This window comes from Molothrus aeneus, chromosome 12, assembly GCF_037042795.1.
Source record: "Molothrus aeneus isolate 106 chromosome 12, BPBGC_Maene_1.0, whole genome shotgun sequence".
NCBI lineage: Eukaryota > Metazoa > Chordata > Aves > Passeriformes > Icteridae > Molothrus > Molothrus aeneus.
In genome coordinates, this window is record NC_089657.1 from 5,956,102 (window position 1) to 5,973,743 (window position 17,642).

Consider the following 17,642-nt stretch of genomic DNA (forward strand, 5'->3'; position numbering starts at 1 on the left):
GTCCTTCCTCGGGTCGCCTCTGATCCCCAGGGCCACCAGCAGGGCTGTGGCACAGCCCCACGTGCTCCCCTCAGCCTGGGGATGGCAGTGGTGGGGTTGGTTTGGGCAGAGGATAGAATTGTTAGGGTTGGGAAGGACCTCCATGGCTATGGAGGGTGGGAGTGCTTGGTGGGCTGAGCGTCACCTAACCATGCTGCTCCTTTGGGGTTTTGCAGGCTCTTCACAAGCAGCAGCAAAGCCTTCAGAGCTTAACAACCTTAATTTGGTGAGAGCTTCGCCTGCAGGAGGGTCACTAAAGCAACTGAACGTGCTTCCTGAAATATCCCCAGCACTACTGGATCTGCAGGGGGAAGCAGACGTGGAGCAGGCTCTCCTGCCCAGCAGCAGCACAGCCCAGCCCCACGACTCCACTCACGAGCCCAAGCTGCCCAACAGGTCTCTGGACTGAGAGCACAGACTGACTGCCACGTGCAAATTAACAAACACACTATTACTTTTTTAAGATTTTTTTTTTCTTTTTTTGCACAGAGTATATAGGCTACTTACTTCTACCTCGAATCTTGAACTGATGGCCTGGCAAAGGCAACCAACTGAGGTATGAGAAACAAGCTTGTATGGGGAACAAACTCCTGTTCGAGCGTCATCTGATTGTACATAGTTTAAAACTTCCCTGAGAAGTATGAAGTGTTCAAAAGTCAACTTGCATATGAAGCACATAAATGCAAGGGATTATTGTGTAAAGAGAAAAAGTATTTGATACAATTGTACATAAGAGTTTTCATATATAAATATATATATATATAAAAAATATATATCTTTTACAGAGGCTATTTTAATCTTTAGTGCATGGAAAACTGAGTGAAATTTTACAATTTTGGCAATATTGTTTTCAGTATCAGGTTGCTGTTAAACTTTGTGAGAGAAATAATTCTGGTGCCTTAAATGCATAAACAGAACTTTTAAAAGCCAGACTGTTCCAAAGGGATTGTCCTCTTTTCAGTGGAAGTTCCTTTACACCATGTACACTGGGGTTGGGGCAATCCCAGGTACTGGTTGGGTGGAAAAGTGACCAGGAACAGCCCTGTGGAGAGGGATTTGGGGGTGTTGGTGGGTCAGAGGCTGGGCGTGCCCTAGCCATGGGTGCTCACAGCCCAGAAATCCAACCATGTCCTGGCCTGCATCCAGAGCATTGTGGGCAGCAGGTTCTCCTCTGCTCCACTCAGGTGAGGCCCCACCTGGGGTTCTGCACACACTTCTGGTGCCCTCAATGTAAGGAGTAATGAGTTCAAACTGAAAAAGGGGAAATTTAGGTTAGATACAGAAGAAATTGAAATTCTTCCCTGTGAGGGTGGTGAGGCACAGGTACAGGTTGCCAGAGAAGCTGCAGATGTCCCATCCCTGTAGGTGTTCAGGCTGGATGCACCTCTGAGCAACCTGGACTAAGGAAAGGTCTCCCTGCCCACGGCAGGGCGTTGGAACAAGGTCATCTTTAAGGTCAGGACAGGCTGGATAGATGGGCTAAATCCAACAACATAAAATTGAACAAGTCCATGTGCTGGGTCCTACACTTTGGCCACAACAACCCCTGCAGTGTTACAGGCTGGCACAGAGTGGCTGGACAGTGCCCAGAGTTCAGAAAGAGACCTGGGGGCACTCGGTGGCACCTGCCTGGACATGAGCCAGCAGAGTGCCCTGGTGGCCAAGGAGGCCAATGGCTCTGGTCTGTGCCAGGAATGGTGTGGCCAGCAGGAGCAGGGAGCTCATTCTGCCCCTGCCCTGGGCACTGCTGGGGTCACACCTGGGGTGCTGTGTCCAGTCCTGGCCCCTCAGTTTGGGAAGGACCTTGGGACACTGAGCACATCCAGAGGGGACAACAAGGCTGGAGAGGGGCTGGGAACACAAACCCTGTGAGGAAGCCCTGAGGGAGCTGGGGGTGCTCAGCCTGGAGAAAAGGAGACTCAGGGGTGACCTTATCACTCTCTACAACTCCCTGAAATGTGGCTGGAGCCAGGTGGGGGTCGGGCTCTTTTCCCAGGCAGCCACTGACAGAATTAGAGGATACAGCCTTAAGCTGTGCCAGGGGAAGTTTAGGCTGGGCATTAGGAAAAAATTCCTCACAGAAAGTGACTGGACATTGGAATGGGCTGCCCAGGGAGATGGTGGAGTCACCGTGCCTGGATGTGTTTAAAAAAAGCCTGGATCTGGCACTTAGCCATGGTTTAGATGATAAGGTGGTGTTAGGTCATAGGTTGGACTTGATCATCTCAAAGGTCTCTTCCAGCCTAGTTAATCCTGTGATTCTGACCCTTCCAACCCAAGACTTTCTGTGATTCAATTGGATTACTTAGCACAAATTTCCTTCCCCTTGGAAATTTATTGTACTTAACACATTTAATAACAGAGATCTTCAATTGTGTCAAATGAAATTTATAAAGAAAAAAAGCAGCGAGCAATTACATAGCAACCTGATATTTTCCTGTTGGTGGAAGAACTTGAATTCCATTATTTTTCAAAACTTCATAAAAATTAGTATTTGAACTGTGACTGTGTGAGACTTTAGAGTGGACCACACAGGAGGCACTAAATAGCTCTTCAGCAGTGTAGAGCCCCAAAACAACCAGAGGAAAAGGCTGTTTTGACTGGGAAGAAGTTGTTACCAAAATAAATAACTTGTGCAGTAAACCAGGGGTGGTCTCACAACAGTGCACCTCTCAAACACGTCATCACAGAGGTTTTACCTGCCATGTGTGCACAGCTCTGAGCACCACAGCCTCACCACAGGCCCTTCCCCTCCCAAAGGGACCCAGCTCTACCTGTCTGAGGTGTGTGCAGCAATCCAGCCTTGCCCTGCTTAGAATAAATAACCTGTGCCAGTGTAATGCATTTTCACACCCAAAACCCACATCTGTTCTGTGGGGGTTTGAAACCATAGAGCTGTTTTGACAACAAAACTGAACTGTACTCCTGAGGGGACAGCTGTATCACTAATTCATCCAATACCTTTTTTTTTTTTTTCTGCAACACAATATTACACTTTGTAGTTGAACAGCCAGACTCTATATGAAAACATCCCCTTCAAGTGAGTTATGCTGCCTTGTGTAGCAATTCTGGCTAGTTAGAAATACACTTGTTTTATAAGGAAAACTGTGGATTCATGGTTGAACAGACTTCTAAATGGAAATGTCCCAAATGCTTTTATGTGGTCTTTTTAAGTTCATCCATTAACGGGGGGGTATATAAAGAAATGCCCACCTCAGTCAAACAGATCTTTGTCACTTCTGACTTCACAATGACGCTTTTTATTTATAGGAAGGTTGCTTTCTGTTGGTGTTTGTTGGTACCTGTGGATGGAGGACTCCCAGTTCTTAGTGATTTGAGTTCTGCTAACGTGAGGTTGCTAACTCTGGTGATGACTACTTTGGGGCAGGTTTATCATGGGTGGGAGGGGGTGTTGTTACTTTTTTCCTTAGGAGCAACCCAAATGCCAGTTCCAGTGAGGCCGAGTCTGGGAATCCACCTTTGCCAGGACTGTGGTTCAGAACAAGCAGCAGAGACAAGGGCAGAAACACTTCATGGTCACTTTAGCTCCATCACTGAGGGACTTGTCCCAGGGCTGCTGCACCTGTGGGCTTTCAGGGAGGGGCTGCAAGCTGCCCCTTGGTTTATCACAAGCTGGTCCTGCCCAGCCTCAGCTCCTGTAAGGGAAGGACCTGGGGGTCAGGGGGAGCAGCAGCTGCCCCTGGATGAAGCCAGGCATAATTCAGCCAGTACCTGTCTGTCCCAGTCCCTGACTATTGACACGTTTGCACTTTGAGACAGGTGGCGAATTACAGTGAGTGCCAAGTTTATTCAGAGCAAAGGAAATGGAGGTTAGAAAATTATAAACCGAGCACAGTTTTCCCTTTGCTGAAAGGAAAAGTGCTCCAGAACTAACTCATGGAACCAGGGACATGGGGGAGATGGGAATGATTCAATGGGCTCGTTTTGCTGGCAGAAATGTCATCACCAGTGCAGATACAAAAGCATATTTGCCATGTTAACATTGAAAATAATGGTTCTGAATAAAGTTAACTGCCTAATGTTATGACTTCCACTAAATATGTGAATTTGCTGCTTCTAAGAGGCAATGTGAAAGAGGAAGTATTACTTTTGTGTACAAATTTATTTATTTATTAGAGAATTTGGTACAATGTTGTACATTGAAAAACATGTAAGATATTGAAGTGTCTAACAAACGGCATTGAAGTGTCTTTAATAAAGGTTCATTTATAATATTACAGCTGATCTGTTGAGAGTGAGCTTTTGGGAGTTTCAGTTGGAAATTAAATAAAATTCTAATCCATTGCTATATCTCTTTCCTGTCTTTCTGTCATGAAAATGGAGCTTAACTGCCAAAGTACCTGCTCTTGAAATTGGGCCATGAGATAGTGGGGCTCTGACAGCCTGGCATGTGGATGGGGTGGAATTTGGGGCTGGATGGAAAAATACAATACAGAACTTGTAGGAAATACATTTCCAATATATCAGCTTGCTTTACTATCTGGCAAGTCCCCCCTATTTTGGCAGTGAGAACAGAACAGATGAGGGGTAGCTCTGTGTGTGTGTGTGTGTGTGTGTGCAAGTAAAAACAGGGCCAGGACAGCACCAGACCCAGCTGCAGTTGTGAACACCTCTGGTGTTCCCAAAATCCAACCCCACCCTGGGTGGAAATTCCAGAGGTAGCTTTGGAGATAAGCCTGAATTCCTGCTTTAACTAAAAATCTTAATTCAGCTTCTGTAGATTTTTTAAAAATTGAAATTAATTCCCCCTTGAAATTATCACTTTGGGTATAAAGCAGATTGTCTGAGAATATTCAAAGTTCCTTAACACATCTAGGAGTTAAAATTTTTTAAAACTGAGAGAGGTTTTAAGAGGCTGGTGTCTGGTGTAAAATTTATTATCCCACTTTATCCTAGTAATGGGCTACATTAAATTTTGGTAAACTTGAAATAAAACATTGCTAAAACTTAAGGCAAACAGTCATAGGGGAACCCATGCATTTTTTGGTCTATTTGTTCTCCCTGCAATTCCAAAACTAAAAATGTCCTTTTTATCCATATTAGGCAAACTGGTGCATGCAGAACAGCCCTGGCCACCTGCTGGGGCTGTCAGTTGCCTGCTGCCATTCCCAGGTACCTTTGGCCTTTGGTGCAGAGCTGCTCCACTGGCACACAGGAAGGGGAATCATTTTTTGGATGGGTTTTGGTTGGGGTTTTTTATTTTAATTTAAAAAAAAAAAGGTGATGACAAAAACTGATTCTGCAATATTAAATAAAAACAACAAAAAAAATGCACCATTTGGACCCAATGATATAAAGATGATTATTTACAGCTCAAGTAATTAAATGCATCAACTGCAGTGTTAACCCCCTCACCATGTTTAAAGAGCTTCAATAGAAAATGTGATGTAGATTTTTGGGACAGAGTAATAAATCTCCCTCTCCCCCAGCCCCCAAAATTGAATGTGATACATGTATTTATAGAATGTCATAAAAGAGACAGCCTCAAAATGGCAGGAAGCACAGCTACACCAAGCCATGCTAATGAGCAGTGTTACCAACCAGCCAATACAGGACTTGGCTGAATTCCCCATTTTAATTGAAGATTATTTTTTAAGAATTATGTCCTTTGTTCTGTATGCTTTACTTGTCTGCCAATTATTTTCTAAGTTTTGGCCTCTAAAAAGTCTTACTACTCTGTCATGGATAGCAGTATATATATATATAATACTGCTAATATGTTTTATTATATATATTTATATATAATAAGACATCCAGGCTGTGCTGTAGGCACTCTGGGCAGGGGCTCTGGTGTCACTGGTGTCACTGGTGTCACTGGTGTCAGCACACTGACCTGGTCTGGCGTTTGTTCTCCCTCTACATCAGCAGAACTCTGATGTTCTCCCTGCTTTGCCCTCCCAGCTTCCCTCCCAGGTTTCCATCCCAGCACTTCCATCCTCCTGCAGCTTCAGCAGCTGAGGGATGAAGACCAAAAGAAGGCAGAGCTCTGTGTCATTGCACAAGCACAGCTGTAAAATAATACAAGCCTGTGCTTTTACTGGAGAAATATGAGTGTGATTAATAAAGCTGCACTGGCTCCCACACAGGAATGCTTGCTGAGCACCTGTAGGTATAAACAGGAATATAAACTTCCACAAATACAGCTCGAATCAGAAACAAATGGATGATTGTCTTTGACAAAGAGCTCTCCCAGGCCAGGATCCTTTGGTGCTGTTGGAGGGCAGCAGGCTGTAACTCTATCAGCCCCTTCCCCTCCCTGTTACGAGGCAGGTGCCACTGAATGATGAAAACTTGCTTTATTTCAGCCTCCCCACTCAGCCCCCAAGCCAGAGCTTTCCAAAACACTTTCCCTGCAGGAGTTCTAATAATGCCTTTTGCAGCCACCGTAATTAGCTGTTTACCCCCCAAACATTACTTTTTTGGCACAACTCTTCCAAATTACCTCACCCACTTTCCATGCAGGAAAATTTCATGTTTGGGAAACTGGATTATTGGAGGATTTACTTCTCTCAAGCAGGGAGAGTGGCTCTCAGCCTGCGGGACAGCTGCTGGGAGGGCTGCGGGAGGAAGGCTCCGCTCCAGCCGGCTCCTCCTCCGGCAGGATGGGATGGGCTGGCTCAGAGCAGCAGCTGCCGAGTCTTCTCGTATGTCCCCAGGAAGATGAAGCCTCCCAGGCTGATGGCTGCCATCCGTGGGACAACACCTGCGAACAAGCTGAAGGCAAAGGGAAGGAGCTTTGAGAGATGAGCGGGGAGCGGATGCAGGCGCTTCGGGAAGCAAAGCCAAGGAAAACTCTCCCTTGCTGGTTTCTTAAATCCCACCCCACTACTCACTGCAGGGATCTGTCTGGACTTCCCTAACACAGCACTCCCAAAGCTTGTGGTTTGTAACCCCTCTCCACACTCCTCAGGTGCAGAAGGACAAGGCAGAGGCCATTGTGGACCACTGGGATGGGGAACTCAATCAATCCCATGGCCACAAAGAGCTGCACACAGGTGGGAACATCCTGTCCCCAATGCCCCCACAGCCTCTCAGGGCTGCCCCTTGCACAGCCAGCCCTGCTCTCTGCAGTGCCTCGTTCCCAGGAACACACAACAGTGAGGGAGCAGAAATGTTCCACTGTGGCACCTTCAGCTGCCACCCTTTTAGGTGCCTGATCTGCACAGTTCTTCAAAATGAACAGGAAACTCGTGCAAAGCCAATTGCTTGACACATCCAAGCTCACAGTTGGTTTAACAACTTCAGGACAGGCCAGTGCCTCCTCCCAGAGGATTACAGGCTTCCATTTGGCATCCCACCCCCCTTCCAGATCCATCCACTGATGGCTGAGCTCCACTGGGATCCTGTCCCTGGCTGTCCCAAGCACTGCTGAGGGGGTGTCCACAGTGGAACAAGCTGTAATTCCTGGTGAGACCTGGCTGCTCAGGAGCTCCCTGCTCCCGCTGCACAGGGAAACCTCTGGCAGTAATGAGCTCTGCTAAGGAGCCTGGAGCACACAGGCAGATGGAAACATTTTATGGCTTTACTAGACAGCAATTGGGCCTATTACCATAATGACAGCTTTAAAACAGAGTAATTTGTACAAGGCATGTATGGACAGGGCACTGATAGGGCAAATCCTAGGGAGCAGCACACAGCATCCCTCTCCTGCCGAATTAGGGAGCCTCATTACGGGAGCAGGGGCAGACATTTGTTTCCAGAACAGCCCACTCGAGACACAGCTATTACACAAACAGGGGCCCATAACTGAGTTACCCAGAAGCTGCATCCCTGGCAACCCCCATTACCAACCATCACTTCCAAGAATCCTGGCCCTGCTTCTCCCAGTTTCCTGTTCCCACCTGCCAGGCCATGCCTCCCCCATGGGCTCCCTCTCTGCGTGAGGGCAGAGCTCAACAGCTGCAGGGAGGTCCCAAATCCCAAGAGCTCTGTGGCAGGTCTGATCCAAACTGCTCCCTGCTGGACCACGCCTGCCTCCATCAGCAGATGAGACAAATTGGGTTTATTTCTGCTGGCCCCATCAGAAACTGCTCTGGTGGGCAGAGGTCTGCTGTTCTAGCTGGATTTGGTCTGTGTCTGCACTCTGCCACTCCCCAGCTCCTAACAGGACCCTGCAGTTACCCTTTGGATCATTGAATCATTTAGGCTGGGAAAGGACAAGCCCAAAAAAACCCAGCACTACCAAGCCCACCACTAACCCATGTCCCCAAGCACCACAGTCACACATGTTTTAATTCTACCACTTCCCTGGGAAACAGGGCAAGGCAGTGCAAGGCCTGGACACAGCACAGAGGGGCCAGTGCTGAAAAAAGCACTGTGTGTAACTTGCAGCCCAGTGCTGGAGGCTTTCTCCCCCCTGCTTAGCTGCCATCTCCCCCAGAGATGGGACCCCTCTCTACTCCCCAAAGAGAATTCTCCCTGCTCTCCTCTCCTCGAGGGGCTGCTCAGCCACAGAGGCTTTCTCTGTGCATGTGCTGTTACTGCTGAGGCATGTGCCCTTCTGGTATTTTTCCACTGAAATCCAGATTCATAACCCACACTTCAACAAATAAAACCAAACGATGTCGAGGGATTGTTATTTCAAAATTAAATCAGTACCTCACGTGTGCCAATTCTGCTCTGGCTGGGAAGCTCATGGGAGGAACAGGACACCTGGTGCAGCACCACCACTCTACACAGGCCACCTCAGCAGCATCACCATTCAATAACCCTTGTGTTTCTCACCAATAAATTGTGAAGCTTCATCCATGGCTTTCAAACACCTCTATCTCCTTGTGAGAAAAGCCATCAGCCAAGATGCAAACCCCCTTTTCTGTGAATGATTCCTCCGCTCCTCTGGCAAGAGCAAAGAGGTTCACAGATCCACTCACCCCATCCCTATCCTAACCCTTGCCAGTCCTGGCTCTCCCTTGACAGAAAGGGATGTGGAATTTCTTGGCGTGGAGCAGAGGCATTTACTAGGTGCAGACCAGGAAGCCGAGCCCTGTGCTCTGGTTTTAATAAGGTGGCAATAAGCAATGCGTCTTTCTGCCCTCAGAATTCCTCCTCTTCAAGTACGAGATTTATTAGAGGAGCCATAAATCATGTCATGTTGGAACTGGCCAAAAAAGCCCGACATTTTTATTGGTTTTGATTAATAGATTTATAATTGGCAGCAGGCATGGCAGCCTCTGCGTTTATTTTTCCCAAGACTTTCTTCCTTTTCCTCGCAGCTGATGCAGCTTGGCCTCCTTTGCACGTTACTTTTTCTCCAGATCTCTCATTGTTTTGATTTCAACTGAATTGTGCTCCCTTTGGTCCTAGTCCACTGGTGCTATCTTTGGGCAGAGTTTAATTCTGGGTTGTTTAGGAAAGGGCACTGCTGAAGCACCCTGGAAAGAACACAAACACACATTTTTACTTTCTGCTGGTGGCTGGGGGGTGGGGGGAATTTCCTTAGTATAATCCATGTTTCTTCACACCCTTTAGAGCTTCCACTAGCAGCAGACATGGCCTCACTTCTCCCAGTCCCTTTCCAAACATGCCCTAAGAGCCCACCAAGCCCTGCAGGACCCAAAACTCATCCCCTGCCACGTCACCTTGTCTCCTCCCAGAGGCAAACCTGAGACAGCCCATCCCTGAGTGCTGCTGGGGGGCACAGCTGGATGCCTTCCTGGAATCAGTGCTCAGGAACTTCCTGCAATTTGTTTTGAATTATTTCCCACATGTGTAGAAAGAGGGTTGAACTTTTATTAGCTGGGCAGGCAGAGATCAGATGTTCAGAGAAAGCTGTCCCCTGCAAAGCTGTGTTGTGCACAGTGCTCTGGCCAACAAAGGTTAGGACAGTGACCTGAAAAAGTGAAAGGGCTAAAAATCTAGGGAAAACCACAGGGAAAAGCCCAAACCTTCCAAAAATCCCTCTGTTTCTCTTCCAGGCCAAAGGCAGGGGAGACACAAGCCCTACTGAAGGCAGCACAGGCTGAACCTCACAGACTGGAGAAGTTAGGAGATAAATTCACTTTCAGAGGCCAACTACTGGTATAAGACACACACTCAAAGGGGACAAGGTGGTGTAAGTGGAGCAGAGTCAGTAAAAATCAGTAATAATTTTGACATCTCAGAATCTTCCAGAAACACCAGCAGAAGACTCTGTGCTCCCACACTGCTCCAAGGGCAGGAGAGCAATTCTCTGTCTCAGGACTGGACAAAGTGAGGCACTTGAGAGATGGGATGGACATCACCTCAGACTTCCACAGCTGGTCAGAGGAAAGCCCAGAACATTTCTACACTCTGGTTACAGCAGGAAAGCCCTGCAGAGCTGCTCTGAGGCTGCTCAGACCTCTCTTTGTACTCAAGCCTGGCTCAGGAAATTTGCACTTTTGCAGTGGGTTCCACGCTGCCAGAATCTGGGGGCATGAGCTAAAGGCCAGACCTAAGGGGAGATTCAAAGCTCACAGCTCCTCCCTCTGCTTCAGCTTGTCCCACTGCTGGCACCACACTGGCCTTGCCTGCTCACATTGTGCTTCACAACAGAAATGGGGAATTGAACAGAGGGGACCTTGCTGGTGCTTTCAAATCTGCAAGAAATTGCCAGGAGGAGGAAAACCTGTCCATAATGGGCTTGTCCTTATGGTGACCTTCCCTGGCACCTCAGGAGAGGGGATTGACACCCCTCAAATGGAACTGCTGAGACTGCAATGAGATGTGTCTGAATTTAAATGGACACAAATCACAAATGTTCATAGGGAGGAGTCCATCATGGGTTATTAACACAAAGCCACCCTCACCTCTGGCACTGGAGCTGGGCTCAGAGGTTGGATACACTCCCAACAAAGCCCCTTTTCTGTACTCTTCCCTGGACACTGCCCCCAGCCAGGGCTAAGGTGAAGACACTCAACCTCCCTGAGGGATTTGTTCTTGGCTACCCCACTGCTGCTCCCTGCCCAGGTGTGCAGCAATCAAAAGGCTTTTCTGCATTGCCAGTATTTAAACAGAAACAGATCCCACCCCATCCTCTCACACCCCCTAAACCACACAGACAACACAACCCCTGAGGTGCAGCACGTCCTTACCCTGACAGGCCTTGTGTCCTCCAGATGCCACCAAGGGCAGCCAGAACATTCCCCCTGGCATTGCTGGAACCAGCCTGCACCACAGAGAGAGAGATTGGAAATGTTGGCAGAGGTTATTTATTTACTGAGCTCCTGCCCCTGGTTAGTGCTACAGGACAGGAATTACAGACATCCCCATAACCTCCTTACCCCAGGCACAGGCAAAAGCTCCTCATCTCCAGGAATGAAAAAAAGGGTGGAAAGTGAAGCAGAGGCACAGAAGAACAAAACAATCAAGGTCCCAGAGCTGGTCAGTTCAGAACTGGGCAGCCAGTCCCTTCTGCACTACACTCAGCTCTACATCCAGCAGCTGACACTGCAGTAGGACCTTAATAAAAACACTCTCAAAGCACCAAGTGACTTTGCTGCTCCTTCAGATTTAAAGGAACAAAAAAACTCAGAGTAGTGTATTGCATGTGAAAATTGTCTTGACAAACAGCAGGACTAGAGACCCTTAAATTCCATGTGATGCCTAGTTAATGTGAAATGACTGACAGAAACAAAAGGGTCTCAAAGCACACTCATTTCTTTCCCTGGTTGCTCAGGAGAGGGGCAGAGGTAAAAGAAACCCAGTTTGTACAGGTTTATCACCAACATTATCCAAAGACAAAAAGCTTTAGCAGACACAGCCCAGCAATGACAGATAACACAGCAGATGGGACTCAGCTGGGGAGGAGCACTTTGGCAACAAGAAACACCCCAAATTGAGAGATGTGAGCAACAGGGTAAAAAACACCCAGAGAAACTCCAGAATGCCCATCCTTCACCAACACAGCAGCTCTTTTTAGGGCTGGGAAAGGCTTTAGGAACATCCACCTGCTCTTAGCTTGGTGGCTCTCAGCTCTGCCCTGGGTCAGTGAGATGACGATGGGAACACCAGACTCACCAGCAATTTCTAAACTTATTAAACTTACTGATCTTACAAGCAATCTTCCTTCTGCCCAGGTTGGCTGATGTTGGCCATCACAATCTCTATAGTTTAACATTTTACAACAGAAAATCCAAGTCCTCCTCAGAAAATACATACAGACATATCAAAACAGCAGAATAAATCCCTGATGGGCAGTTTAACATTGAGTTAACTCTGACTCTGCAAGGCTTTTCTTCTAAAGACACTGCATGAGAGTCTGGAAGCTGAGCACAAGCCCAGGTCTGTTTCAGACAGCTCCCTTGGGAAGGGACCAGAGAAGCATTCAAGGAAAGGAACACAACAATTTCATTAGTTCTGCATGCAGTGCCTGTTCACATCTACTCCTGCCTTCTAGGACAGGAGCAGAAATGATTATTAATAGGTGCTGGATTTCATTCTGTAAGGACCCTACAGAAACCCTGGCATGGCCAGGCCATTCCCTGGCCTGTCTGGTGGCCTCCTTCCCTCCCCCTTACCTTTGCCAACATAATTCTTGTCTTTGCTACGTCGAGCGGTGTGGTGACTGCAGCTGCAAACCCACCTGAGAAAATTAAACCACCAAGCACAAGTGAGACATTGTTGTGTGAATATGAATGCCACACTGCCTATAATTCCCAGGGCTGTGGTCAACACTGCTCTGTTATTAATGCCTACAGCACGTTCCCTCACAGGTACGTCTGTCCAAGGTCTGGACACAGACCTTTTGTTACCGTGTATTGATTTTAGAAAACAGCCCTCTGCTGCTAAACTGTAAACCCAAACACCCCCAGGGACATTACTGTCTTTTTGTTCTGTGCTCTGTGCATACATGAACATAGGAAGGTTGTAAGGATAACAGATTCCACCTCCAACATCTACAGCGAGTTTGGAAAGAAAAAAACTGCTTGCTCATTTGCAGAGATGGGAAAATAAACCAGCCACACTGTGTTCTGCCTAGAGAATTAAAGTCTGACCATTTAAATGCTGGAAAGACAGAATCATGCTCTGTATCTGAAACACATATGCTTGGGCTACTCACTAGATACACACAGACTGGATCTGGGACTGTTCCAAGGAAAAAACACAAGTCATTGTTTGGGATGGAGCTCATCTCCAGCAGATTAAATCACCTCCACTTTGGATAACAACAATGTGAGGCTGCACAAGGGTCTCAGGAAATTGTCAGAAGTCTGCTGTCACAAGTGCCATCTTACCCTCAGGGGCATTTTTATTCTCTACTCTCTCCCAAACTTCACCCTTGGAGCTCATTACTGTCACTTGCCCCAGCCAGCTCAGCTGTGGCTTTCCTCCTGACAGCCAGAAATCTTCAGCTTATCCATCTGCATGTCTCGCCCCCAAACGTGTGTGTCTGGCTCTGTATTTTAACCCTGTTACTGCAGTCTGGCCTCTTGTGCTATCTAGGGACCAGCTCTGCTGCTTTTCCTCCCAGGATTTTATTCCTTTCTCTTATTTCCCCATCCTAAAATCAATTCTAATCTTTCCCTCATCTGTTCAAAATATTTCAAGATTAATTCATGCTGAGGAAGAGCCAAAGTGAAGGAAACTTCTAAAATGCAGGAGCAGCAGTAAGTGAAGAATGAAATGGGAAGAAAGGGGGGAGAAAAGAGAGCAAGAGATTTGTTCTGAAATCTTTCTTGCTCCTAATTTTTTCTTTTCTCTGGAGCTTGTATAAATCCTGTATCTGCTGCAGCCAGGAACAAAGTGACTCCAAAGACTGAAGCCTACACAGTGCCCAGGGAATAAGCTAAAAATAATCTATTTTCTGTTCCAAGTTTTATGGAATGTAGAAAAATTGATCTCTCTTTTCTTGGGATGGGAGAAGGGAAAAAAGCATTTCTTCTAAAATCTTTAAAGTAATGAAAAAAAAAAATTACCCTGCTGGCTTGTGTTTTTACCTGCATCTCTCTTTCTCAACCACCTTAACTTGAACATATTAAACCCCTGTTTTATGACAGAACAGGCTGGGCCAGCTGGCACCCTACTTGACTTCTTACAGTTAATTAAGGAATGTCCCGGGACAGTTCAGGAGATGCAGTAAGGCACATGTGCAGCCCCCTGGATCTCAAACCAGAATAGCAGGAAAGTGGAGTTAGTGAGCAGCCCCAAATGCCTGGCGTTAGGAGCAGCTTCCACTCCCGTCGGGTTGGCCCACGTGGTTCCCTCTGCCGGAAGCTTTCTAGCAGTGATACCTCACTAAAAAGCAGAAAAATGGGCTGTATGCAAGAAGTCAAAGCAGAAAGTATGAGCAAGTTAAACCAAATTCCAGTCCATTCTTGGACCTTCTTTAAGGTCAGAAAATCTTTTTATTGTGAGCCAGTTTTTGCGTAAGTGACCGAAAGGCTTTGAGAATGGTCCGGATAGAAACTTTGGTACTCATGTCAGCAATGTATTTTTAGAATGGTAAAAATAATCTCCATGGAAAATAGTGGCTTTACAAGTCTGGATGTAGAAGCCCTTCCTTTGCCCACAGACCAAGCTAAAATTAAACAGTGAACCACATGGCTGTCAGGCCTGTGTCAAGCAAAAAAATCTCAAAGCATCACCCAGCTCTGATGGCAACACTTTAGTAAGACTAACTTATGTCCCTTATCAGATCCCTGTAACTTTTTTTATGCATTTACTCCTGAGAGTTTCTTATTGGCAGCAGCTTCAGTCTTGGCTGATAAAATAGTTAGAACAAACACAATTTATCCTGACACGATGTTCCCAAATTCTTATCTGAAAAGTTTAATCAAGGCTGATTGGTTTTCATTTTTTCCCCAGTTGACATCTGGATCTTCCCTACTCTTTCGTTATTAACATTTCAATGTTTCTTTTTCCATCACTGGGAAGTATTTGGTACAGATTTACCAATCAGTTCAGAATGGCAACAGCAACAATAAAATGCTTCATAAGCACAACAAGCAGCAGGATAGCGGCTAAATTAAAAGCAAGTTTGTATATGCTTGACAAAAACATGAGATTAAAGCTAGCATTTGTTGAGGACTGCTCTTTATTGAAGGCAGAGAGTCTGACAAAAAGAATGTTCTCCAGCCTTAACTCTAAATGTCCAAGATAATTTTAGATTGACCTCTTAAACTTAGTACACAGGTATCCAGGAAGAGAATAAAGCTTCTAATCACCAGATTGATACAACAGACATAAACTGTTAAAGCCAGTCTATTCATTGAAAATAGGAAAGCTGTGCACTGCACTAATCCACAATAGGGCCCAACAGATCTTTAAAACACTTAAATATTTAATAATCATTCAGTTCCTGCTGTCACTGAACTCACCAAGAGCTGCCACATGAGGCTGGAGACTGCTCCACTAATCAGCAACCAGGAAAAGCATCAGAGTTTCACATGGACAAGAAAGGCTGAGACACATGGAGTCTCCCAGTCCCAAATCACCCTGGTTTCCCTGCAGAGCTGATGGAGAAAAAGGCACCTTTGCAGGCAGTCTGTGTCCAGGCTCACTCACCAACTCAAGGCTCCTCTCTCCCTTGCCCTAGACAGAGCTGGGGATGACTTGGGCTCAGCAAGCAGGCTTAAAGATGGATTTTCACATGAGAGAAGGCTCTTGGCTCATTAATACTTCTAGCAGAGCAAATTCCTCTATTGGGAAAATAAACCTTCATGAAGTAGTGGAAAATTCATCACCCATCTCCCAAGAAGTTACAATGGTCACTGTATATTCACACTTTACCAAGGCAGGGTGTTAAACAGAAAATCCCCCTGCTACTCACACTTTCCCAGTGACCAGTCCTTGATGGAAGTGCTGGTGACAGACATCTGCAGAGCATGATTTACCTTTACTTGGCAATAAGAATAAAAAGAATTGAAGACTTAAAATATTCCCCTAGGTTGCTGCTGGCGTTTTTTTACCATTTTAGCTGTCATACACAAATAAAAGCATCAGAAGTGAGGGAAATACTTCACCTGGGAACAATACATAACCCTAGGTTCTCACAGCCTGTAGAATTTGCTGCTACAGGAAAATGTTTCCAGGTACTTAGACACAATCCTCAAATAAAACCTATGAAGGGAGAAAGACAAATTCTCCTTCAGTTTTGGCATCTTGCTTTTCTGTACCATTTTAACTTCTCCTCACCTTTTCTGCAGGGTTCAGGGAATCCTTCTGGCCATTACAGGGCTTCTTCCTGAGTCTGAGTTCCTGTCATATGGCCAGACCTCTGCTCTCTCTTCTGCCATACCACCCCTGATCTGTAGGTCAAGCTCATTTCAAGAGACAGGAATTTGTTCCTTGTTGGGATTAGCCCATCTTAGGAAAAGAAAAACTATTCAGGTCAAACTGTATTATTGGCTTTCTTCATTATTAATTTCTGTACTGACACCTGGAGGTCACCCAGGACTTTGTTTTTTGTTAATAAACAGGGGTTTTTCACTTTCACCCTGATATCCATTTCTCTCATTGGCAAAAAGGGATTATTGGAGCCCTTCTCTTTAGAGGAAATGCTCATTCCAGGACGTTTTCCCCTGAAATTTGTCTCAAAACCAAGACATGGGTTGAAAAACTGAGCGGCTCAGGTCCAATGCTAAACCTCGTAGCATCCTCTTACACTGACTGATCTCCAAGTTCACAAATGGCATTTTTCAGAACTCTTCAATCAATAAGTTCTTATTTTAACTTTTATTTTACTGGTATCATGTTCAATTTTTTTAAGAGGAAGTTTATTCTGGCCCTTTATCAGTGTGGGAACGACACCTGCCTATAGTAGAGCAAAGTGATCCAAGAACCTCTTTGGATTTCAGCAGAAATACCAAGACAAAGCACTGCTCCCTCCAGAGATTTAACCAATTCAGGCCTAGGAGCATGTTCCAGGCAGACTCTGCAGGGAAATCTTGAGAACTACTCAAAAATTTATTCAGAGCTATAGAGTTAAAGAGGCTTTTAGACACAGTGTGTAATCTTGTCAGAGCCGATTAGATCAAAACAAAAGTGATGGGAAATCCTCCCTGTTCATGTGCAAAAAGCTCTCCTTAGTGCATTATGACTCACTGGACTTGCACCTCCATTCCTGGTGACTTTGTCACCACAGAGCATTAATTATTAATGTTAAGCCACACTTTTTCTTATGGCAGTGAGAAAGAAGGCATCTTAACAGGGGCAATTTGCAGTCACATTAAATGGATATTCAGGTTCTTTGACAAGCTGGGGATCACCTCAATGCTCCAGGGCAGCGCTTTTCTTTTCCAACAGCTAATACCCAGTGGCAGGATCTCCTTGCCACTGTCCCACTTGCATGGAGAGCACAGGAAGCCCAGCAGCTCTCCAGGGACAGCCTGCCTTGGCACACTGCAGGGCTGGGCTGGTACAGCCAGGCAGTCCAAGCCCAGAGGCAAGGTTTGGTTCAAACACAACCTCAGGCTTAAAATCTCATCTAGATCTACCTTTGGGTTCTTCTGCTCAGGTATCACCTTTTCCCACTCCCCAAATACTCCAAACATCTCTGTTAAGACACCAAAGATGATGATAAAGCTGGACAAGGCCTTGAGGGATTAAATTATTAACAGATGAGTCAGAGAGGATTCTGAATCTCTGATATTTATGTTCATGCCTATTACATTTCCATAAAAAGC

The 17,642-nt window shown here is 46.1% G+C and overlaps 2 protein-coding genes across 5 annotated transcripts in view; one reads left to right on the forward strand and one right to left on the reverse strand.

Annotated features, from left to right (window-relative positions):
• LRIG1 (leucine rich repeats and immunoglobulin like domains 1) overlaps positions 1-4,348 on the forward strand; it is a 94,068-nt gene extending 89,720 nt beyond the window's left edge. The window contains 1 exon segment of the mRNA XM_066558350.1: positions 216-4,348. Coding sequence (XP_066414447.1) covers positions 216-448 — 233 coding nt within the window. The 3' untranslated portion in view covers positions 449-4,348.
• The window catches only part of SLC25A26 (solute carrier family 25 member 26), an 85,530-nt gene continuing 70,880 nt past the window's right edge, over positions 2,993-17,642 (reverse strand). For all 4 annotated transcript variants that reach the window (XM_066558353.1, XM_066558352.1, XM_066558351.1 and 1 more), the window contains 3 exons: positions 12,537-12,601; positions 11,112-11,185; positions 2,993-6,774 (listed from right to left, as the gene is read on the reverse strand). In XM_066558353.1, the coding sequence (XP_066414450.1) occupies positions 6,678-6,774; positions 11,112-11,185; positions 12,537-12,601 (236 nt within the window). In that variant the 3' untranslated portion in view covers positions 2,993-6,677. The remainder of the gene's footprint in view (positions 6,775-11,111; positions 11,186-12,536; positions 12,602-17,642) is intronic.